This window comes from Typopeltis vanoorti, chromosome 20 (genome assembly GCF_054136105.1).
Source record: "Typopeltis vanoorti isolate ZY-2024b chromosome 20, IOZ_Tvanoo_1.0, whole genome shotgun sequence".
NCBI lineage: Eukaryota > Metazoa > Arthropoda > Arachnida > Uropygi > Thelyphonidae > Typopeltis > Typopeltis vanoorti.
Genome location: NC_143568.1, coordinates 21,982,187 through 22,006,968, shown reverse-complemented (window position 1 = coordinate 22,006,968; position 24,782 = coordinate 21,982,187). Strand labels below are relative to the sequence as shown.

The window sequence follows — 24,782 nt, the reverse complement described above, 5'->3', positions numbered from 1 at the left end:
TACAGCTGTTTGCTGATAATCCAAAGATCAGCAACATAATCAGGAATGCAACAAACGTACAATTCCAGAATGATTTCAGCACAGTAGAATTGTTGGTATGTGAAAAAAGTTATCAGTTCAATGTTAGTAAATATTAAGTTATGCATTCAGTGTGATGGTATGGTGCTTTTGCTAAAAGAAACTGATTAGGCTAAACGATCTTGGAGTTTTATTAAATAGGAAGTTGAAGTTCATGGGCCACATAACACGGAAACAAACACTGATGTGTAAGGATAAGAAAGTCATTTTGATGCTAGGCTTGATATGGCCACACCTAATCTAATGATACAGATTTGGTCTCTTGGTATCTGAGGCAACAATGCAGATATAGGTAGAGAGAGAGAGAGTTGGGGGGATGCATAGGAGTGTTAATGATATTGGATTGTGGAATGTATGACACTAGCAAACAGGAGAAAGAGGAGTGATATGATACTTGTAGATGGAATTTTTCATTTTATGGAGAGTAAAGACATGGCGAGAGCATTCATGTAAGTTGGGAATGAATGCAGTCAAAGGGGTAATCATTCAATTTTATTGAATGATTGGAATGGTTTGCCTTTAGAGGTGATGAATGCAGGTAATGTAAATGATTTCAAGAATAGATATGCCAACTTTTTTTGTAGGTGATATCTAGAAATCTCTAATAATAATATTAACTGATGTAAGTACACATATGTTTCTAAACCATAAGAGTTGCCCCATGTAAAATATACTATATTTAAAAGGATTCATCACTTTTACTTAGCAACAATAGTTAGTTCAAGAGAGATAACAACATCGATCTCTTTTGTATTAATGTTATAATTTTATTGTAAAGAATCAGATGTTATTTTATGCAGGATGAATATTAATTACATTAAATCCCAAATTAATGAAAACATTTATCATGATGCTGCAAAGAATATCAAGTGCCAGAAACAAAGTATGACTTTCTATTATTATTATTTTCAGTCTGTGCAATCTCACATGAATTTACTAAAAACAATACTTATTTTTTTGCATAAAAAAAGAGAAAAATATATATCAAAAGAATTAGCAAGTTTCATTCCCTCTGTTTAAAGAAACACAACTGATCCAAAGCTTTCCATGATTTAAATACCATGAGATGCCTTTATGTCAGAAATCTGTACATTTCTGTACAATTAACACGTTCATTGCCAAGCTGAAAATTGGAATTTCATGTGGTGGACAAATTTTTTTTACTTGATAGCAACGTCCACGTGATAACGCATGATCGGCAATGAACATGTTAATGGTGAAGGGGGAGAAAATAGTCGATATGTAAAATACTTGAATACTATAAGAGATTTTTTGTTTTCTTTAATACAAGTAGTATTAACTATTGCTTTATTTTTAGGTTATTCTCCCACATTCATTCTTTCTTCTACTTGCAGCATAATGATAAAATTCTTTTGGTTTGCTTTTAGCTCACACAGCTAAGTTCTTTTCATACCCTGACTCAGCTTTTCACACATCACTCTTAACTTTTTCTGGGCTGCACTTCACATATTTCATAACTCCTCTCTTCCTTATTTTCACAATATTCCTTCTACCTCATCATCTTATAGATCTCTTTCCCCCTTTTATATATATATTTCTCCCACACAGGAAAGGCAAAAGAGCCTATAGCAAACAAATGGCATGTGTGGGCAGGGTCAGAAGTAGAGTAATCTGTTGATATTGTTCTTAAACTATTGGAGTGATGTTTCACAGAATTGAGGTGGAAAGAATGAAAGATGACTGAGAGTAGCAAGTTCAGTGGGCATGCAGTTTGACTGTAAAAGGATGTTGAGCAAGATGTTACTGTAGATCTGGGGGGGGGGGGGGCATAATGGTTGCTAGTTCTGTTGAACAATGACCATGGAAATAACTGTAGAAGAGACACGATGCAGAAATGATCTTCTATGGGAAAGTAGCTAAAGAGAGTCTGTAAGTGAAGTGTCATTAATCAAACAAACCACCCTTTTCTGAACAGCATAAAACTTTTAGGGAGATCTTAGGTGCATCACTCCCAAACACAAGAGCAATATTCCAATGTTGGTTGGATTTATGGTTTAAAACAGAGTAATTAATTGTTCAGGAGAGAAGTAATATCTTAAGAGGAAAAGGATACCAAGTTTATTTGGAAGTTGATGATGCTATAGAAGTGATATGATTGTGCCAGGAAAGGTTTGGAGTAAGAGTCAATCTGAGAAGAGAGATTTGGTCTTGACTGCTGAGTTGAGCATTATCAAAAATTATGAGAATGCAAGCAAAACTGTTTTGGAAGCACTGAAGTTGACAAGGTTGCTTTCACCCCAATTCTGGATAATGTTGATATCAATGTTCATGGCACTTATTACAGATGATCTTGAAGCCTGAAATGTTTGGGCACTGTGAGGCTTGTCCATATGTGTAGGATGAGTGAAGTGTGCTATCATCTGCAAAGCTATGAATAAGGTTTGTAGTCAATGAGAACAGGTCATTTATATAAACTGGGAAGAGGGGTGAGTGAAATAACAGTCGTGAGGGACACTGGCATTAAAAAGGAAAGTGAAACAAGAACACCATTACACCTACATAGGGATCGATCTGAAATAAAACTGGCAATCCAAATGATGGTAACTTGTTGAGAAGCACTCGATGCCAGATCCTATCAAAAGACTATGTCAAGAGTGCTGACACAGGTTTCTCCACACCTTTCCATGGAATGGGTCCAAAGGTACTGGCATAATCCAGTAGATCTTCTGTGGATCTAGATTAGTGAAATCCATACTAATGGTTATTAATTAGATAGCAGTTCTCAAGGCACTGAAGAGGTTGACTGTTGAAAACCTTCTCCATTACTTTAGACAAAACTGATGTGAGAGTAATAGGTTGATAGCTTGACACTTTTGTACTGCTTTTTGGGGAACTGGTTGTATATGGGTTTCTTTCTTCCACTGTAGGGTGGATGCCAGCTAGGTACAGTTCAGTAAAAAAAAAAGTGTTAGTTCAGTAGCACATCTTTTGAGCACAATGGGTGGGATTCCAGGAATGGCTGCTTTTGTAGTATCCAAGTCATTCTCCTTGAATGACTTGGATACAACAAAGATCCAATGTTCTAGGCCAGTGGTTCCCAACCTTTTCCACTTGTGTATCCCTTTTAAACCCATTTCTATAGGTGGGATTCCAGGAATGGTTGCCTTTGTATCCAAGTCATTCAAGAAGAATGACTTGGATACCACAAAGATGCAATGTTCTAGGCCAGTGGTTCTCAACCTTTTTCCACTTGCGTATCCTTTTTAAACCCATTTCTATGGGTGGGATTCCAGGAATGGTTGCCTTTGTAGTATCCAAGTCATTCTTCTTGAATGACTTGGATACCACAAGATTCAATGTTCTAGGCCAGTGGTTCCCAACCTTTTTCCACTTGTGTATCCCTTTTAAACCCATTTCTATAAATTGTACCCCTTGTTTTTAAAATAGCTGTTTTTAAATACTGACACTTTTGTTCAGTGCCTATCTTAATGTAAAATTGTTTACTTTACTTGTTTTTCCACCATTACTGATTATTTTTCGTGTACCCCTGAACGACCCAGCATGTACCCCCGGGGGTATGCTTACCACCGGTTGGGAACTGATGTTCTAGGCAAAGAAGGAGATGGTCATCAATGGAAGAGAAGAATGAAGCCAAGACATCAGCAGTGTCTTTAGGTGATGTTATAATGCTACTATTAGGATGAGCCAGAGGAGGTAGTAGCAGAGATAGACAAAAGTTGGGTCCAACAGCTTTGGCAAAAGACCAGAAGGAGCAACTGCCAGTAGCTCACGCAGCGAGTTTTCTATATTTATCCTTGTTGAATTTAGATTTTTCATCCTGTTAATGGTAGTTTTACAAGTGTTGCAGACAACTATGTAGGCTGTGAAGGAAATGGTTGGTCTCAAGCCACTTGTGAAATGCTGTTTGTTTCTCTAGGATAGCTCTGGCACACTTCTTGGAGAACCATGGTTTAGATATGGGTTGGGAAATTTGAGAGGAATGAAAGTTTCTGTTTTAATATGGATTATTTCTGTAAAAAGATCAAAACAGGTATATGGATCAGAAGAATGAAAACAGTAGTTTGACAAAGGAAATGAGGAATAAAAGTCACATAAGTCCTCTCATTTGGTATTGTTGTAATGCCAGAGCATGCACGGTTCTGAATGGCTGAAGGAAGGACATTCCACCAGATAATGAAATTTGGATTAGATTGTGGTTTGAATGACCAAGAGGAGCAGTTGCCCGAACAGTAGACCTGGAAGGAGAACTAGTTAAGAAGAGATCTAGAGTGTTGGGTGAGTGAAGAGGATTGTTGGGAATTCTGAAAAGGAGATGAATGATCTGTTCTAAGTCACTGCTTACTGGAAGAGTGATAGAGATAATTGAAATTTGAAAAAAAAGGAACCAATTAGAATTATGGACATTGAAGTCAACCAAAGAAGGATGACTTCACTGTTTGGAAATTCTGACTGAATGAAACTAAGCTTTGGAAGACAAAGAAGGTTAGAATGATTCTCAGAAATGAACAAACAGTAGAGGCAGCAGATGAATGAAACAACGTGGCAAAGAAATTGTTAGCCACAGGAGATCAAAAAGGTGAGAATCTAGGTTGGGCATCCTTTGGCAAGAAATATATCAGAACACATAACAGTATAAGCACCTCCCTTATGGCAGAAGGAGATATACAGAGTGCAATTTGGCCAATTAAGATGAGCAGTGGTTGATATAGTAGAAATTTGAGGTTGTCAAAAACAGAACATCAGGTTTGGATGACTGAAGATCATGCATGTCAAATTCCACAATTGGCCAGGACACACACACACACACACACACACACACACACACACACACACACACACACACACACACACACACACACACACACACACACACACACACACACACAGGGTGTTCCATAATTCCTAGTGCAGTTTTAAACTTGAACAGGTCCAACATTATAAAAGTTACAGATTTACGGTATATAATAGCTTAAACAGTATGTAATTAACTTTTATCTACAATGATTTGTTTCTTATTAGTGCTCAACATGACTACCACCTTGTGCGATGCATGTAACTAGCAATTTTCAAAGTTATGGAAAATGTTTAATAGTTGATGAGAAATGACTGCACTGATTGCGTTTGTAATTTAAATTTTGAAGGTCGTTGATAGAAGCAGGTTTTGAAGCATACATGATCCACCTGTCTGTGAAAGTATCATCCAGAAACTTTCATACCTGTCACACAGGGACAGGGTGCCCCAACCAGTTGGAAAATAGTTTTATTCATAAGATTTAATCTCTTTATTTCGGGAATATAAAAAATTCTGAAGCATTGCTAAATAAGATTCACACCTGACAGTGGGCTCATTGAAAAAGAATGGCCCGATAATGAAATACCTTCTAACCGTGCACCACACATTTAACTTTTGTTGAGTCTTTTTCATGTTGCCACATTTCCTGAGGCTTCTCTGTACCCCAAATGCAGCAGTTGTGACGGTTAACTTTCCCGCTTATATGGAATGTTGCTTCATCATAAAAATTCAACATGTCAATAACAGCTGTGTCATTTTCCATTTGTCTTCATCAGTTGACAGAAATCCAATCTGGCATGATAATACTCTTCTTGTAGCATTTGAAATAATTTTGTATGTTTAGGGGTGCTTAAGGGTCAAAGCTGTATAACTGAGAGGAGACCTCCACATAGTCTTTAAAGGAATGCGGAGAACCGACCAGAGTTTCTGACCTAATGTCCATTCCTCACCTTCTCGTGGTGCACCCTGTTGGGTATCTACCTGCATACTGAACGAACGAGAATGGGCTGGCAATTTGGGATTTAGCCAACCAAATTGTATTCCTATTGGTTAAACCAAAATAAAAAATGATGGTACAACATGACAAAATTTCATGCCGGCTGGGGCGTCGCCCGGTTAAACAAGACCCCCGTTGTTTTCACCAGGGAACCAGGGCGAACAGCGAAAAGTCACCTACTGGAACAAATCTGAAAACAAACTCCAACTCAACATCACCAGAGTTAAAGATTGGTACTATCAACGTAAGAAGCGTGAATGGCAAAGAAATGGAGCTAGAGGAGGAATTAGATAAGTACAAGATCGACATAATAGGGGTGACTGAAACAAAAAAGACAAAAACTGGTGAGATCTTACTGAGCAATAAATACAAAATGTTATATTCAGGCAATGACAATCAAGGAAAAGAATGAGTAGCCATAGTATTCAACACAAAATACGAGGCTTATCTTCTTGAATGGCAGGCAGTGTCAAGTAGAGTGATTTGGGCAAATATCAGAATGGGGAACTCGACAATGAGACTTATTTGTGCCTATGGTCCCACAGAAGGTTCTTCTAAGGTAGAAGTGGAGGAATTTTTTGAGGCTCTAGAGAAAGCTACTGACACAATGAAAAAGGAAAAGTTGGTCCTTGTTGGGGATCTAAATAGCAGAGTAGGAAGTGATTGTCAGACATACAAAAATGTTTTGGGGAAATTTGGAGAAAAGACCAAAGCTAATAATAATGGCAAATACCTGTTGGATTTCTGCTCAGGACATGGATTGATTATTACTAACACCATTTCCAACATAAAAATGTGCACAAATTCACAGAGAAGAGGCAAGGAATAAGAAAAGTCTCATTGACTATGTTATTGTTGATAGTGATATTTTCTCCCTGGTGCAGGACACCAGAGTGTACAGAGGATTTGAAATTGGAAGTGGTCACTATTTGGTCTACAGCAGGATAAAACTGAATTTCATATTGAAAAGAATAACATGTAAGAAAGCTTTAAAGCGAATAAAAGTTGAGCAGCTCTCAGATGTGAACCGTAGATTAAAACACACAAAGATTATTGAAGGAAAAATGAAAGAGTTTGAGAACGAGAACCAAACACTGAAGATTCAATGGCAAGCCTTGAAGAAAACTCTGATTGATTCAGTAAGAGAGGCATGTGGTGAAGTTGTCTGCAAGGATAGAAAAATTAGAACTCCATGGTGGACACAGGAAGTTAAAGAGGCAGTGAAGGAAAAGAAGAAAGCATATCAAAAGTTCCTGGCAAATAAGTCAGCTTGTACTCTCAGAGAATACAGAGACAAATGCAAGAAAGCTAAACAGTGTGTAAAACTAGCTAAACAAAAGTCATGGGAGGACTTTGGCAAGAACATAGAAGAAAATAAATATCAAGAAGGTGGCAAAATATTCTGGAGGTTGTTGAAGAAGCTTAGAAATGGAGGAAAGCGTGCTGTAAAAGGAGTTAGAGATGATAAGGGTGACATGATAACGGGAGAAAAAAAAGATATCCTTGAGGTATGGAGTAATTACTTTGAAAATTTGCTAAATGAAACAAGCAGTGGTGACAGCATACTGATAAAAAACACTGACCAGGCATGCAGTCAGGAATACATATCCATACTTGAAATAGCCATCAAAGACTTGAAATGTGGAAAGGCAGCAGGAGTAGATGATATTCGACCAGAAATGCTGAAATATGGTGATATAAAAGTCTTACAGTGGCTGCACTGCATAATTCAGAATGCCTGGACAGAGGGACGAATTCCAGATGATTCCAGTAGAGCTCTCATAGTACCTATATATAAAAAGGGAAATAAAAAATGTGAGAATTACAGAGGTATATTGTTCCTGGTAAGATATATGCAAGTATACTCGACAAACGGTTGAGAAGAATTGTGGAAGAAAAGCTTGGTGAAGAACAAGCTGGATTCAGGTCAAATAGAGGCTGTCAGGATCAGATCTTCACTTTACGACAATTAGTGGAGAAATCATGGGAATATAACAAAGATCTGTATTTAAGTTTTGTCGATTTGGAAAAGGCGTATGACAAGGTGCCAAGAGAGAAGCTATTCAATATGCTACAGTTATATGGTGTCAATGGGGCATTATATCAAGCAATACTTAGTCTTTATTTGAGTTGTAAGTCAGCAGTTAGAATTGTAGGAAGTACAGGAAGATGGTTTAATGTTAAATCTGGTGTGAGACAAGGATGTACGTTATCCCCACTGTTATTCATTATCTATATGGATCACATTATGAAGGAAAGTGGTATTAAACATGATATCAAAATTGGAGATGTTAATGTCAGCTCTTTGCTTTATGCAGATGATGTTATACTTTAAATAAATCCGCTAAAAGCCCGCAAGTTTCTCTGACTAAATTGAATAACTGTTGTAATAGATATGGTATGAAGGTCAGCAATAAAAAGACAAAGACTATGAAAATAGGCAGAATCATTGAAAATGTCAACGGTGTTGTGAATGGAGAACCTGTGGAATAAGTAAAACATTTCAGCTACTTAGGCACGATTTTTAGTGAAGATGGTAAATTAAATATGGAAATAGACAACAGAATCAGCAAAGCTGGTATGGTAGGAAGTCAATTGAATAAATTCATATGGAATAAGAGAGAAATTAGTCGGAACACTAAATTAGCTGTATACAAGACAGTGTTCAAACCAGTTTTAACTTATGGATCTGAGAGCTGGGTCAGAAGTAAAACACTTGAGCAAAGACTAGAAATTGTAGATATGAGAGTTGTGAGAAAGATTAGATATGCTATTGCCATTGATGGCATCAATGGCAATAGCATATTAAAAATGATTATATTAGGAAAGAACTTGACATTGTCAGCATCCAGGAATGTGTTAGCAGAGCTAATCTCAGATGGTATTGTCACTTAAACAGAATGAGCGAGGAAAGATTGGCAAAACAAGTCTTCTCTGCCAAGTTAGCAGGAAACGACCCAAAGAAGACCAAGATATAGGTCGATTGATACGGTACAAAGTGCCTTAGATGATAGAAATATAAGATCTGGTAATGTTAGAGTCTTGACAAGTAACAGACTGATTTGGAGGAAAATTGTAAATAGGAAGTTAGTAATGATGTAAATTTTTCATGTAGTACTATCATATCCTGTATACCCCTTGAGGGTACATAGCAGGAATTTGATGATGATGATTGTATGTTTATGGAGTTGTCTGGTTAAAATTCTGTGCACTGTGGTATTTGATATATTTCACTCAACAGCAGCATGTAGCACTGATTTCTTGGGACTCTTATCAAATGCCCTTTCGATTTTGACCACATTTGCTTCCCTTAATGAATGCCTCCCTGATCTGAGTTTGTCATGAATTGATCCAGTTTATTTGGATTTTTTCGTCCAGTTATTAAATTTCTGTGAGAAGCCCCCTTGGTATAATGGGCAGAGAATTTTCTTCTTACTGCTGTTATGGACGTGAGTTCAGCAAGCCACAGAATGCAATTGACTTTTTCTTCAACATTTACTATCTTCAATCACACCAGCCAAAAAAGACAAAAATGCAATGAAATAATAATATTTATGCATCAACAATTCTAATAGTTATACTTTCAAATGATATTTATTGCAACTCTGTAACTTTGAAGCAGTTAAAGATCAAAACTGCACTAAGAATTATGGGACACCCTGTATGTGTGTGTGTGTGTGTGTGTGTGTATATATACAGGGTGTTCGGGATAAATTTGACATATTTATAATTAATTATATTTTTCCGTAAGTTACATGTATTAACACACACTTCTCTTCATTTAAAAGTTTGGACCCTTCTTCATTCACATACAAGATGTCAGAAAGGATGGATAGCTGGAACCCACCTGAATCATGGAAGAGAATAACTTGTATCATGATGATTCGTGCCCGCCATCAAAATAAGGATATTACGACTGCTGCCCAATGCTCCCTGAATACAGTAAAAACAATCAGGCATGAACTAGAGACTTGCAATGGTGACTACGAGGATGTAGCAAGAAGAAAGATCCCTAGCAGACGATCTGATTGCGTTCGTACAGCAGAATTCCTCGCAAATCTGCAGGAACAGGTGTTGAAGAACCCTGGCATTGGAATTCGGGCTTTGTTCGTGGAGTTGCTAACTGTAGTCAAGCCCTGGATAACAAGGGTAGGCCGTATGTATGGCAGCAGGATTCGGCCCCTTGCCACACCTCTGGGAAAAGTCAAAAATGGTTGTCTGAAAATTTCTACGACTTCACCAGTCCAAATGTTTGGCCTCCAAACTCCCCAGACCTTAACCCCATGGATTATTTTGTATGGGGCGCAGTTGAAAAAGACACCAATCGCACTTCCAGTAATACAAAAGCCCAGTTAATGGATAAAATTAAAACAGTTTTTGCGGCCCTTCCCAGGGAGACTGTAGCATCAGCTTGTTCGAGGTTCCGAAGCAGAATTGAAGCTGTGATCGATGCTAATGGTGGTTATTTTGAGTAAATCTTGTTGATAGTATTGTAATTAACTCTGCCTGTAATGTTTTTTTGTCAATTCATTAAATTTAATAGATACAAAGAAGATTTTCTTTTTCCTTACGAAACTGTCAAATTTATCCCGAACACCCTGTATATATATATATATATGTGTGTGTGTGTGTGTGTGTGTGTGTGTGTGTGTGTGTGTGTGTGTGTGTGTTCAGCAAAATTTAGATACAATGCATGCTATCTGTTGAAAGAACAAGGATAAGAAGGTGCATTTGTTGCATGAGAGTTAATCCATTAAGCAATACAATTGTCATTAAGGGATTAATGGTGGAGAAGGGTAATTACATGATAAAAGGCAGAATGCCAATGACGTTTTGATCCATGAAAATCCTACAGTGCTATATTTCATCCACATTGGCCAGTTGGGAGGTTAAGTTACTGTTTATATATATATTTATCCACGGATGCTGGTAAAGTGAATATGAAAGATTTTTCTTTTGTGCAATTTTTAATTTAATTTAATTTTATTTTATTTTATTTATTTATTTTTTGAGGATGGTTTATTTTTTAGTTTAACTGCAGAGACACCATACTTAATTAGGCTTAGTTTCATGTTCATTGTTATGAAAGGTGAACATGCAGCACAAGAAAATAGACTCTTGAACATGTTACCCATAAGGAGAGAATCCAGTCTCAAAATCACAATGTGGCCTCAGCTGTTCCCATGAATATGTATCATAAAATGGATGTGCAAGGATTTGGATGGCCCTCCCAAAATAGTGAACCTACCAAAAATGGTGAATATTTATCTAAACTATATGAACCAGGATCAGATTTGTTATACAGCTTCCTCTGACAATAACCAACAATGGTTTAAACTCTGGTTCAATAAAAGGCTCCATGCCCATCAAACTTTTGTAAATTTTATATAAATACGTAATAACTAAAGTACTAAATATGACTAGCTTTCTCCTCTTATCATGACTGACTTAAATGCAGTTTGTTATAATAAATTTCGGAACCTCAGGTTGAAAGTGTCAAGCTAAAAAATAGCACTGTTGTTATGGTATCTCTAGCAGTAGTAGGAAGAAAAAATCAACACAAGGAATCTTTACATAGGTTTTGCAAAAGAAGGTGAAATATCCAATTCCATAAAGAGGCAGCAGTAGGATTTTTTCTTGTAAAAACTCAAGTTTTCCTATAGTACAACACATAAATTGGGCATTTTAACAACAGAAATACAATTCTGGGATAGATTATGTAGTGCAGAGTGGACTCATGCAATGTCTGCAAGAAGGTGCTGTGCAATAATAAAAATAGAGAACTTTTTTTTCTGTAAAATATCAATAAATTATACAGTCAACTCTCACAACAGCAAACAGCAGCATTATAGCAAGCTTGATTACTAATAACAAACAACCAAAATATCCCAATCAAGGTCCCATAGGTACAATGCTATTCTGAAGAAAATTCACCATGGCAAACTATTCAAGGGCAATACAATTTATAGTGAAAGATGACTGTACTTATAAACACATTTCCACATGATGTACAATTAAAATTCAGGAAATTATGTATACTGAATAATTATACTTGAACTGAATGAAATGAAACAATGGTTATCTTTGATCACAGTTTTAAAATCTGTTCATTTAGTTTTCTTATCTAATGAAGGGTGGTGCCCCCAATTATTTCTTAAATTTGAGAAAATTTATGTAACTTAAAGAAACTAACATTTTAATTATTCCTTTCTTTTTGATTTTTTTTCCCCTTTTCTAGACTGCAAATGCTTATAGGAGAACTTATAGGAATGAAAGAAGTTCATTATAGCAGAAAGTTTTGGGGCAATAAACAAAGAATAAAAACAAGTGAAATGAGATTTATGAGAAGAACTGCAAAATACACATTATTATACCAAAAAAAGAACAAAGAACAAATGTCTGCAAAATACACATTATTATACAAAAAATAGGAACAATTGTCGTTAAGGGATTAATAGCAGAGAATGGTAATTACATGATAAAAGGCAGAATGCCTTTTATCATGTAACTGCTTAATGCTCAATTGTATTGTCATTTTGCAACAAAGACATTTTAAAACAACCAAAAACAAAATCAATAGAAGAAATAAACAAATATGGATAGAACATGTAAACTGAATGGCCAACACACGATATCCATTTTTTCATAATGGTGTTTGCTAGGATGCAAACATCATTTAGTAATTTAATCTTTATTTCTAAGCATTCAATGAAGTTTAAATAATTTTGCTTATGTACATGCCATCACAGTGAATTAATAGAAAGGGAGATAATGATATCCAGAGAGAAAAGAATGGGGGGGGGGGGGTCTTAAACAGTCTAAAAATCCTTGCTAAAGGTGGCAATTAATTGAAGGCAATTTGTACTGAATAATCTGCCACCATCTTAATTCACTGGATACAGCAAAAATAAAATGAAAATAAAGCATACCTTGTGGGATATCTTGATCAGGATACAGACTTTTATAAACATCCATTGAAAAATCAACCATATTTGTGTTACTCAGTAGGTCCAACTTGCCATGTAGCAGTTCTGTCTCATCATAAATCTGAAAATGAAAGAATCTATAATTCTTGTTCAGATGCTCTTAAAAATGATATTTTAGTGCTACTGTCAAAAACTTTGGAAACTGAAGATTTTTTTGTCTTCTTTTATAGAGGTTTAATAAAAGATTAATTACTTGAGAATTTGATAATTATCAAAGATATCCTCTTTGATAGCAATGACCTCATTCCTGGAGAGAACAAGAGGTCATTCCAGGAATGACCTCATGTTCTCTCCATTTCTTCACCCATTATATGCAAAACCTCCCTAGCATTAATCTGGTAATAACCTCTTAACATTAATAATAATCTTAATAATAACACATTATTTTCAGTAGTTTTTTAAGTAATAAATCTTGAAGCTTTTGCATTTTATAACAGCAAAGAATTAGAAAGTATCACTGTTATAAGTTTTGTATATAGTAAAAGGTAAGTGATGCTTTTTTTGAAAACCTACTTGCTATGTATCAGTTAGCAAACTTGTGCTCTTTTCAGAGCTAATAGAAAGGGATATCATATTCCCAGATAGTTGATAATGATGTCTAACATGTTATTTCAGGAGAGAGCAAAAACTATAAACCACCTGTGGAATGGTAAATCTTAAAAGAGTGGAAAATACGAAAAGAACTGGTAGACACCAACAACATTTATCAACAGTCAACTGGCACAAAAGACTACTTTAAAGAGAAGCAATAAGCACAACTGGGAAACTAGACAGAAATACTAAAGAATCAAGAACAAAAGCATGAAATGTAAATGGTTTAGTTACAGTCAAATATTTTGTTTATCAATACAACCCAAATATTTGACTGTAAACAAACCATTCAAATTTTCAGCTTTTGTTCTCGATTCTTTAGTATTTCTGTCTAGTTTCCCAACTAGACAGGAGTTGCACAACTGGGAAACTAGATAGGAGTTAGGGATGAACATCATTAGCGAAAGGGGTTTTGTTGCTTGAAGATATGACAATAATACAATAAGTGCAAAGGAGCTGCACTTGATATATACTATGATTTGGGATTTTACAGGATTTGATAATAGTTTTTTTATGATAAATGTTCAGAACCTGTAGAAAAAGCTACTTTTGAATTCTGACTAAACAGAACCTGCTGGCAGATGAAACAACATCATTAGCTATTAAAAGACATCACATCAATCCCTGCTTTCCTGATTAGCCAAGTGGATATGTATCTTCTCTCCAACCAATAGAATGTGCTTGAATCTCACCATGGTATGGTTGTTTATATTAGATGACAGAAGAATTTCATCATTACTGCTTATTAAAGTGGAAAAATTCCATGCCTGGTCTTTAAAGTGGGGTTTCCAGCTTATCTAATCAGTAGCCTACTCATGGTACTAAAACTAATGTATATAGTCTTATCGCTTTTCACACACAAAGTAATTCATTAATCATAGTATATCCAATTCACAAACAATTCCTACATACACTCTTCTAAAGACAATCATCTATCTCTCTTTAATACAAAATGTTCGTTAAAACAATTTATTTACATTAAGATAGTTTAAGCATTTCTCTCTGCATGTTTCTAAGTATTCAACAATCATATACAAAGACAAATAAAACTTTAGCAAGATCCAAGGGAATAGAAGGAAAGAAGATGGCTCCATTACATCAAAGAAGCTCCAAGACAGAGGTATCAAATTACACATTTGCCACTTGCTTGCATAATCTCTTTCATGTGCATACCAAATGGGACCTCATTTTGGTGTGGAAGTGGAGCATACTAGAAGGGTATACTTGTAGAAGGGCCACCCTAGGTATGAAGGTTACATCATTATACCGGGCTAACATAAAAAATGTTTTTTGGTTGGGTTAGCAGCTTTCCAGGAAACGTTAAACCCAACTTCTCAAGGAACCAAAGTTTAAAAGACCAGAAAGCTATATCTGAACCGATCTAGAACAGTATAAGGAAAATAAAACTACACAAGGGAAATGCTAAGGACTGGTACCTGGAATGCACAATCTCTAACAGGAAAAGAAGAATTAATTGAAGAACTTGAAAATCATAACATTACAATTTGTGCATTAGAGACAAAGAAAAAAGGCAAAAGTATAAAATTAGCAAATTGGAAACTACATATTAATTCACTAGAGTAGAAAAACATTAAAAAATGTATCTAAAGGGGTTAGAATAATGTAAAGATATTAGAGAACAAGTATTGGGTTGGCAAATAAGTTCGTTCGGTATATGTATTAGTACAAGTTTACGCCGCTTTGCCTGTCACTATTATTGCGCTACCGTGCAATGCTATTGCGCAGTTGAAAGTCGACATTTCACATAACCTTTCAGTGAATTTTTATTCGGCCTACTTCAGTTGCATGTGTGTGTAACATATTTTTAGAAATGGAAGGAAATAACGTACATTACCGGCATATTTTGCTTTTTTATTTCAAAAAAGGCAAATGAGTTGTGGAGGCCCATAAAAAAATATGCAGTGTATATGGGGACGGTGCCTTAACAGAACGCGTATGCCAAATTCCGTTCTGGAGATTTTGACGGTTGCCCGACCGAGGTTGATTCGAGTATTGTGAAGGATACCGTCGACAAAAATCCATCACAAACAGTGCGGGAGATTGCTGCAGTATGAACATATCCCATACAAGCGTTGAAAACCATTTGCACAAGCTGGGATATGTTTCAAAACTCAATGTTTGGGTGCCGCATGAATTGACTGAGGCCAATATGACTGCTCGCATATCCATCTGTGATTCGCTATGACGTCGCCAAGAAAACGACCTATTTGTGAAGCGAATGATTACAGGAGATGAAAAATGGGTTGTGTACGATAATGTGGTACAAGAGCGAACTGCCGCAAACAACCTCGAAAGCAGGATTGCACCCAAAGAAGATCATGCTCTCTGTGTGGTGGGATTATAAAGGTGTTGTCCACTACAAGGTGTTACTTTCAGGCAGAACGATTGATTCAACTGTCTATTGCTCACAGTTAACGCGACTGGCCCATGCAATTAGCACAAAACATCCTGAATTGGCAAATTGGAAAGGAGTTGTCTTTCACCACGACAACGCCAGACCACACACATCGTTAACAACCTGGAGTAAATTGTTACATCTTAGCCGGGATGTTTTGCCGCATCCACTGGACCTGGCACCTTCCGATTACTACTTATTCCGATCGTTGCAGAATTCTCTGAAAGGGAAACCTTCACTAATGAGGAGGCTATCAAAAGACACTTGGATCAGTTTTTCGCCAGTAAACCTCAGGAGTTTTATGAATGCAGCATAATGAAGTTGGTGGACAGATGGTAAGATGTCATTGATAGAGGGTCAATATATAACTGACTAGTATGTATTATATATATTAAATAAAAGGTGTTTCATTCCACTCTGAAAAACTGAACAAACTTATTTGCCAACCCAATGTTTGAAAATAAATGAACAAAATGAAACAGTTAAATTTACCTTTTTTACGGACAAAAATTCTAACAATGGAAAAACCATGTGCCGGTCCAAATATGGACCCATTCGTGTTGTAAGATCCCACTCTGCCATTATTATCTGAAAAAAAAAAAAAAAAAGATATACACAGTTGTGATTAAAATAAATTATCAGTGTATTTATTTGAATAATAAATATACAAAAACATATATGTATATATTTAAAATCTTGGAAGATTTTAAATCCTTAAAAATCCAAATATCAACATTTGGATTTTTAAGTATACAACAAAAAATCTTATCTTCTACAGTGAATAAATACATTGCAAAAAAAAAAAAAAAAAAGAAAGTTATGAGATATTCTAAAAACCAAAAGATTATTCTTTTTCCTTTATATAGTTTGTTTCATTGGAAACAAACTATGCCATAATGTGGAATACTCAACACAAAGTATGAGATAACTAGCATCTCAACTACCTGAAAATGTTATTTCTGATCTATATGAACAAGTTAAAATATGTTTCAGCACATCTAGAATTACCAAGCAGATAGCCTGAAAGCCTTCCAACCAACAAATGGCAAGGTCCAAATCCCAATACAACATAAAAGTTTGGAAATTCTTCCCATAATAAAGGATTTTTGTCACTTGGTGTGCTTACTGAAAGCCTGAAATGGCTTGAAAGTCTCTAAAGCAGGAGTTCTCAATGAGGTGTATGTGTAATTCTTGGGGTATGTGGTAAAATTTTTGGGGGGTGTAATGTGAGAGCTCAAAAGTCACTAGATCTAGTAACAAAGTTGCTAAGTTGGTAACACTGATTAATTTCTGTAAACTGAGTGATGAAGAGTGTCGATGTAGTCCATGTCTATACACGTTTGTGAATCCTTCCTCTCCTTGCCTATCTGAGAGCCAAACCTATCCGAACAGCTGATCACCCATTCAAAACATCCATTCTAAGTGAGTTAATGTGCTTTCTTACTGCTCTATATATTCATTGCGATTTATTTCACTTGCTATGCTTAAAGTTATTTTTAGTCTTCAGTTTACTGTTAAGTTAAATGAATGTGTTTCTAAAGTGCCTTGAAACATGGATAAAGGGATAATTAAGACGTAACACAGAGTCAGAACCGATTGCTTCTACATCTACATCATCTCATGTGAGTAAAGAGGTGGATTCAGCAGTAACTTAAAGATTAAATGTCAAACAATTAAGTGATAAAAAAATTAAAAAAACATAAATATCATTATTTGGATTTTTAAGTATACAACAGAAAATCTTATCTTCTACAGTGAAGTTTTTAGTAGAACCAAATCCACAGTGCATTGTTTGCCCTGAAGTCCTGTTACAAAATTCTATGCAACTGTCTCTTTTACAGTGACACTTTGAAATAAAACATAAGCATTTACAAAAAATGAGCCCTTAACTATTTTGAACATCTTTTGGAAGAACTTCAGTAGTAGAAAAACCATAAATAAGCTGTTTCTGGTGTAGAAGAAAATGAAAGTGCATTTAAAGCATCTTACAAAGTAAGCCTTCAAGAAAGACTTGCACAACAGGCGAACCACTCATTCTTCCAGCCAGCAGCAGAAGAAACAGCTTCATGTATGTTTGGTCAAAAAGAGGGGAAAACCTGGCCAGAACCATTGATTTGTCAAATGACAGTTTGCAGGAGAATTAAAGATATGTAATATTAAGGACCAACTCATTCAGGCTATTTAATGTAGCCTGTGGTTTGCAATACAAGTGGATGAGTCGACAGACATAGGTGGGCTAGCACAATTACTCGTTTTTTGTGCATGGAAAATTCCAATATGCAATATTTGAGATATTTTATTTTGTAAGCCTCTTGAAAACAACTTGAATGGAAAAACTGTATTTCTGTATGTACTGACACAGTAATTAGTTTATTTCTCACTTGCAATTAAATATGCAGAAATTGACTGTTAATAGAGGATATTAAAACTTGGAAAGTTGAGAAAGGAGTATTATTTTCCCCCAAATGTTTCATTACATTGAATGTAAATGAAATGTGTTTCAATTGTTGTCTAAGTTGCCATCATGTCACATCACTGGTGTGTCCATCTCACAATGTTTCAGAGCCAATCAGATAATAATTCAGAAATACACTAATGTAGTTTTCAGTGTTTATAATAGTAGAGAATAAACCAGTTGCTTCCCCTCCCCATAAAAGTGATTCAAAATATAAGTGTTAAAAATGAAAATGCATAGAAAAATGGTATTATTCATCAGTAATAATAAATGGTCTTGTATTACTTATAAAATGCATGAATTTCATTTCTTTACAGACAGATACACACACTAATACATAAATAGTTAACACATTTGCTTTAACACTGGTAGTTATACAGGATAAAAATTAACCATAACATTAACAAAGGCTTATGTGTTGGCAGCATCCAGGAATAAGCATACAACTGATATAACAGGTAACCGGTGTAGAGTATACCCAGGCTAACATCTGACAAATAAGATGTTTGCCTGATTGGTGAGCAAGCACAAAATTTTTAAAGCCCTGATGATAGTATTATTTAATTAATTTGCATTAGTTCCATAACGAAAATTTTCTTTGCAAAAAATATCAGATCTCCAACACTGTCAAATTAACATTCTCATCTTCTATTCATTGATCATATCACTACTAACATGACCAATCCACCTAATTTAAAGTTAGAGATGAAATATTCAGCTGTTTCCAGATAATGCTAGATTGGTAAGGATAATGGCAGAGGAGGATAAGTTGGCACATGGGTCAGATGAGTGGAGATGTCAATTCAGTGTCACCAAGTGTAAAACTATGAACTTTGGCCAGAAGAATTGGGATGAGATGTTATTGTACTAGTGGAATTTTGCCGGTAATTTGGGGATATCTGTTAAGGCAGTGTTTCTCAACATGAGGTGTATGCCCCACAGGGGAGAAATTTGAAAATGTACATGTACACATTTATGTTATACTTTTTCAGAACTTAGCTGATTATTATGCTAAAGGGGCAGGCATCAAAATCTTTGAGACGTTGAGGTGGGGCATGATCCAAAAAACGTTGCGAAACACTGCAGTTAAGGGGATACATTTCCAAAGATGATTCAGAATTTTTTGCATGAAGAGTTGTAAATGAGTGGAATATAGTGCTGGAGTGAATGGTGAGTGCACAATGTTAATTATGCTCAAGGCAGGGTATAACAAAGTGTAATCTGTACAGAGTTTAACCTCCCACGATTCTTGTGACTGTGGAGGCATGAAAATATTTGAAGGTAATTTATTATATTACATCTGATATCAAAACAGGGGGGAATTAAGCTGATTTTTTTATTTATTGCAGATGATGTCCTGTTAAATAAATCTACAAGTCCTCAGCCAGATTACATGATTGCATTGACAAATTCAGTATGAAAATCAGTGAAGTCCAAAACTTTGAAAATAAGGCAGGAAAACAGAAAACATCAACTTGCTTATGAGTTTTTGTAAGAATATATGAGTATATTCTTACAACCAAAACTATACAACAGGTAACTAATTTTAGTTATTCAGATACAATATTTAGTGAAGAAAGAAAAAAAATTAAATATGGAAATAAATAGAGAAAGTGGGGGAGTTCAATAAATTTATACAGAAAAGAGATTAATCAGATAAAGAAGAGGTGCTAACTGTTAATTTTTAACATATATATCTCAGAGTTAGAAATAAGGCAGTTGTTCAAAGACTGTGGCCACAAATATGAGAATCCTGAGCAAAATTGACAGAAAGAACAGACTGTTCCAATTCCACACCATATCAAAATTGAAGTTATCTTAGGCCAGCAAAGGTTGGTCAATTGGTAGAGCCTCTGCTGCTAATGGCTCATGCAAAAAGTTAAGCAAGTTTGAGCATGGTCAGTAGTTGGACTACGAATCATTCAATGTTGTTGCACACTCTCCCTCGATGAGTCTTTAGCCTCCCTGGAAGTGTCACATAATAATAATAATAATAATAATAATAATAATAAAAACTTCATATTTAATATTCAAAAATGTATAAGCAGAGCTAATCTAAGAGCACATGATCATTTAAACAGAGTTGGAATTGAAAGATTTCTGTATCCTCAGAAAGACAGTTTCTGACTTCTTGTAGTTAATAATCAACATGGGTCAAATGAAGTAATTGTTATGCTAGTATGGGCAACATTTTAAATCTTTGGTCATTTGGTTTTGGAGTCACTGACAATGCCAGGATAATCCTTCTTTATAAGGAAGGGAAAGAATGGATGAAGTAAAGACCTAAGTAGTGATTGCTTCATCATTACTTCAGCAATGAGGTAGAAAACTGAGGTTACAACTATCAACCATCACATGCAACGAGGGCTAGTTATTTGCTATAACGCAGTAAGTTTAAAATTATTCATACATCTAATTAAGTGTAAAAATGACTAGTTTTAACATGAAGTGTGCATGTTTATAGAAATATACTATTTGGTTTATGGCATTTCTCTTATATTTCAATACAGATGATCAAACCCATAATCAACTATAATTCTAACATTTCTAGTTTGCTTTAGCTTAACAGATAATAATCTATTACAATTTATTTCAAGTTAATGTATCAGATACAAACAGCTATACTATATAATAGAAGAAACTTAAAGACTAAACTTCAGTTTGGCAATGGACAACCGTTATCTCCTATATTGGCAAATATATATACAGTAGACACCGCTTATTGTGATCACTTTGGGACAGTCGTTTTTCGATAACAATAAGCAAAGGATATAAAAATTTACATCATTTATTTCAATTTATTGTTATGAACATTATTTAATTTATTGTTATAAACAACTTTTTAATAAGTAACATTAAATTTATTTTAAAAACTTATCTAGTATTGTCTGTTGTGTGTTTGAATATAATAGTTCATGAATAAATTGCTCAGGCATTGCACAAAAACAGTCCTGTTTCGTCTGCATTGTAAATATCCTCAGGAGAATATTCAGCAATAATTTTTGGCCACTCGGTCTTAATCCACGCATCAGTGCTGATAAAATATCAGCACTTTTTTCTTCACCATGAATACACTTGTACACAATATTCTCTCACTTTTTCCACCTGTTAAACCATCCATCAGTTGGTGAAATTTTCTTTGCCCACTGTTGTTGCAAGTTCTGCTTTTTGACAAATCAAAGTCCCAATAATCGAAGAATTCTTTTTATGAACATTACTAAACCAAATTTTTAATTCTGATTCAACTTGATTATCCTTATCAGATTGGGCTCTCTTCTGATCTATGTTTTCATTAGTAAGAGTTGAAGTTTCAATGCTTAAATTGTTTTTTAAGATCTTAGACAAGAGCAGTTGTGAAATTTTTAAATGTACAGCCACACTATGCTGACTCATTTTGGGCAACTTATCAACATAGCACTCAAATTCTTTGCTTTTCTTGAAAAGATAAAAAGATATTCTTTATGTTATTTACTTGCTTCTGCCATAATGCTAAGGGATGTTATAACGAGCAGTTAAAGTCAAAAGCATGAAAATAAACTCAAAAAATCACAATTCAACTGTATTTATACCCACCTGCATTTGCCTGGAAGATATATAATAAGATTAAAAACAAATTAACACAAAAGTCAGATTTCGACAAATGTTCTTTGTCAAATTTTCTCCTGATTAATCCTTAAAATTCTTAATTCTGAGATCTAAAAGGCTAAACATTTGAAGATTTTGATAACAATAACTGGAACTTTCATTATAATAGATTTATTTTGAATTCATTTTAAAAGGAGTTTCGGAACCAACTGATTTTGATAACAATAGCCAATTGATAATATTATCCACAATCATAAGCAGATTTTACTGTATTTAAAAGCCTGGAGTGGAAGACATCAGTTCATTGAAACCACTGAAACCAAGATTATGGAAAAGATGTGTGTGTGTTTTTGTGTGACAGATCATACCTACATAATTTGGAGCCATGGTGTGGATTCCCACCAAAACTTCTTGAACCATCTCAACAGCAATACAAAACAATACAATACTACATAATACAATTTACTGGAGAAGTGGAAGTTAATGGTTCTCTCCCATACATGGATGTCAAACTTACACTTGTGTCAGAAAAATTGACAATCCTGTTTACAGAAAACCCAGATATACCAATGAGATACCATCATTATTCATCCCAAAAGCTTGGCATCATATTTACATTAAGGAAACATGCTCACTCGCTCCATCAGCGAAGAAGAGACGCCACAGAAGTAAAGTTACTTCTAATAACCTTTTATCATAAGCAGACTATAAGTTCCTGTTTAATCCACTTGTTCACCTACTGAAATAATAATAATGTATATCAGCTCTGTTTCACCAGTTAGACAAATTTCTAATATATATATATATATATATATATATTTGTGGTTCACCTACTGAAATAATAATAATGTATATCAGCTCTGTTTCACCAGTTAGACAAATATATATATATATATATATATATATATATATTAGAAATTTGTCTAACTGGTGAAACAGAGCTGATATACATTATTATTATTTCAGTAGGTGAACAAGTGGATTATATATATATATATATATAAAACATTCACACTTCTTTCACTCATTTAACCTAACTCCATTCCTTCCAAATATAGCAAATACAAAACATGATAGTTTAAAATATCCAGGGGGTTTATTGTGTTTGGTCAGACAGAAAAATCCATTCCACATATGGAGGAATGTGTGAGAGCCATCACCTATGTCAGAACTAGAGCCATTACTCATCTAATAACATTTTTTAATTTTGTCTAACCCTCACGATTCTACAACACTGACCCAGTGATTTTTTGATACTATATGAGATTAAAAGAAGAACTGTTGAAGCAATTGAAATTCTTCTCGCAATAAGATGTCCACCTCAATCTCATTTCTCTGACTGTTACCCTTCTGCCATCAAACTCCGGAGTAAGAGGGTTCCATACCCACGTGAACATTCTCAACAATATTGTAGGATCCAGAGCGCTTTCAAATGTCAACATTCCGTTTGCAATTTAATTTATAGCTGCTGTTCTCCACAAATTTCTCTTATGTTATGCACCCGAATAATTGTTTTAATAATAATAATAAGACGAAACCAGTCGAGCGTTCAAGATAAAGCTTTTTCTGTTTTGTTATCCTTTAGTTTTATTCATTTGAGTTTCTTCCATTGTCAGATGCACCAAGCAAATCTGGTACATCATATATAATAATAATATATAGTGCACAATATGGAAGCATGATATTCGACACACGGAAGCACGTTTATTAAACAAGCCTACTATAAACTACTAAAGACGAATCGAATTTTTTTCTGCTCTTACCTGATATAACTTATTCGCTTCTTGTAATAGTCAGCAGGGGTAACTTTTCGTGGGAAATTCTTCCTTAAATTTATTTACTGTTTAAAATATTTATAAATACAACACTCACAAATATCAAATCACCATTCTCGCCAAAATCATGATCATGACGTGCTGGCAAGCCCGCCATCTAGTTTTAAAAGTATACGCTTATTAAATCAATTACTGGAATACAAAAAAAAAAAAAAAATACATATATTAATAATAAACAATAATAAATAAATAGAAAACTATAAAATAATAATAAAAAATAAAATAAAATAATCTCTCGGGGGACCCTGTAACCCCTAGAGAGCGCGTCCCCTGGGTGGCGGATAGGGGGGGGCACCATGTGTGTGTGTGTGTGTGTGTGTGTGTGCGTGCGTGTGTGTGTGTGTGTGTGTGTGTGTGTGTGCATATATATATGGTAGGGTGGTCCAAATACATTGAATAAGGACTCGTGAACCAACAAGGGCTATAAGGGGAAATCGTCTTGATTATAAGGGAAGCGGCACTCCCATGAACCCCTAGCAGGATCTGTCCTCTCCTTCTTCTACTTTGAGGAAGATCCACTTACTTTAATCTTCCCTATAAGGCCTTATCAGCCAACTCTTCTTATTTTATGACCCTTATGCTATTAGAGTACTCGAGGGCCATGGGGTCTTTTCATTTCAGGCCTTACAACTATGCCCTCCCTATAAACCTTACTATAATTCTTTTATAATCTACTCTTTCCCATTCAATATACCCTATTCCTCCTATGGGTTTAAATTCGGAAGAAGGCTAGTTCAGAAGCCTTAAGGTAGCAGCCCTACCACTGAACTATTCCATTGTCAGGATAGTCCCCTGACGTAGAGAACATAATCCTACTTGTAAGCTGACAGAAAAAGATAATCTGATTGAATCTATGGGAAACGACCATGGAATGGTCGTTTCCCATATGGTAAAACAAAAATGGAAACGACAAAATATAATACACATAGAAAACTAGAATGTAAGAGGAATAGCATATACAGAAATAGAATTAGACCAATTATTAAATGAAAGAAATTTTAAAATAGCAATAATCACTGAAACAAAAAAGAAATTAAAAGGAATTATGAGAACCGAAAATTTTAA

The 24,782-nt window shown here is 35.0% G+C and overlaps 1 protein-coding gene across 1 annotated transcript in view; it reads right to left on the bottom strand.

The window, feature by feature from the left end:
- Positions 1-23,800, bottom strand: part of eIF3e (eukaryotic translation initiation factor 3 subunit e) — a 119,629-nt gene extending 95,829 nt beyond the window's left edge. The window contains exons 1-3 of the mRNA XM_090410758.1: positions 23,646-23,800; positions 16,335-16,430; positions 12,779-12,896 (exon numbers count right to left, since the gene is read on the bottom strand). Of these exons, the coding sequence (XP_090266884.1) occupies positions 12,779-12,896; positions 16,335-16,424 (208 nt within the window). The 5' untranslated portion in view covers positions 16,425-16,430; positions 23,646-23,800. The remainder of the gene's footprint in view (positions 1-12,778; positions 12,897-16,334; positions 16,431-23,645) is intronic.
- Positions 23,801-24,782: the final 982 nt, after the last annotated feature.